The 986-nt window shown below is 46.3% G+C and overlaps 1 protein-coding gene across 1 annotated transcript; it reads right to left on the reverse strand.

The window, feature by feature from the left end:
- On the reverse strand, positions 1–511 carry LOC102238653 (40S ribosomal protein S24). The gene has a single exon (XM_005863971.2). The coding sequence runs from the start codon at positions 494–496 to the stop codon at positions 107–109; it is 390 nt and encodes a 129-aa protein (XP_005864033.1). The 5' UTR covers positions 497–511; the 3' UTR covers positions 1–106.
- Between the last annotated feature and the right edge of the window lie 475 nt (positions 512–986).

A 986-nucleotide genomic window follows, 5' to 3' on the forward strand; every position in this document is an offset into this window, starting at 1 on the left:
TTTTTTAAAGTTTATAGTTTATTAATCCTCTCATGAAGAATCTGCACAACCATCACAGATAAAGTCGCCGAAGAATCTTTACTCCTTCTGTAGTTCAATCTCCAGCTCACTTTTTGCCAGCATCAACATTGGCCTTTGCAGTCCCCCTGACTTTCTTCATTCTGTTCTTGCATTCCTTTCTCTGTTTTCTTGAGGTCTTCTTCTCATATAGGCCATGTCTTGCAAGTCTGTGTTTGGGTTCATTTTTCTTTGCGTAATCCAAGGAATCATAAATCATGCCAAAGCCAGTGGTCTTGCCACCACCAAAGTGGGTTCTGAATCCAAACACAAAGATGACATCAGGTGTGGTCTTATACATTTTGGCTAGTTTTTCCCGGATTTCTGTCTTGGGTACTGTTGCCTTCCCAGGGTGAAGGACATCAATGACCACTTGCTTCCGCTGAAGTAGTCTGTTGGTCATGAACTTCCTGGTCCGGATAGTTACTGTGTCATTCATGATGAAGGTTGGTCTTCAAGCAGCCATAGAGGACAGGAGATCACGTTTGATTCCTGGTCAGGGCACATGCCCGGGTTGCCAGCTTGATCCCTGGTAGAAGGCATGCAGGAGGCAGTCAATCAATGATTCTGTCTCATGAGGACAGGACACGTTTGATTCCTGGTCAGGGCACATGCCCGGGTTGCCAGCTTGATCCCTGGTAGAAGGCATGCAGGAGGCAGTCAATCATCAATTCTGTCTCATTGATGTTTCTCTCTCTCTTTCTCTCTGAAATCAATAAAAATATATTTTAAAAAATAAGATTAGGCCCTGACCGGTTTGGCTCAGTGGATAGAGTGTCGGCCTGCGGACTGAAAGGTCCCAGGTTCGATTCCGGTCAGGGGCATGTACCTTGGTTGCGGGCACATCCCCAGTGGAGGGTGTGCAGGGGGCAGCTGATCGATGTTTCTCTCTCATCGATGTTTCTAACTCTCTATCCCTCTCCCTTCCT

The sequence above is a fragment of the Myotis brandtii genome, unplaced genomic scaffold (genome assembly GCF_000412655.1).
Source record: "Myotis brandtii unplaced genomic scaffold, ASM41265v1 scaffold182, whole genome shotgun sequence".
Taxonomy (NCBI): domain Eukaryota; kingdom Metazoa; phylum Chordata; class Mammalia; order Chiroptera; family Vespertilionidae; genus Myotis; species Myotis brandtii.

Coding starts and splice junctions, on each gene's coding strand:
- LOC102238653 (XM_005863971.2), bottom strand. CDS start 496: ATGAATGACACAGTAACTATCCGGACCAGGAAGTTCATGACCAACAGA.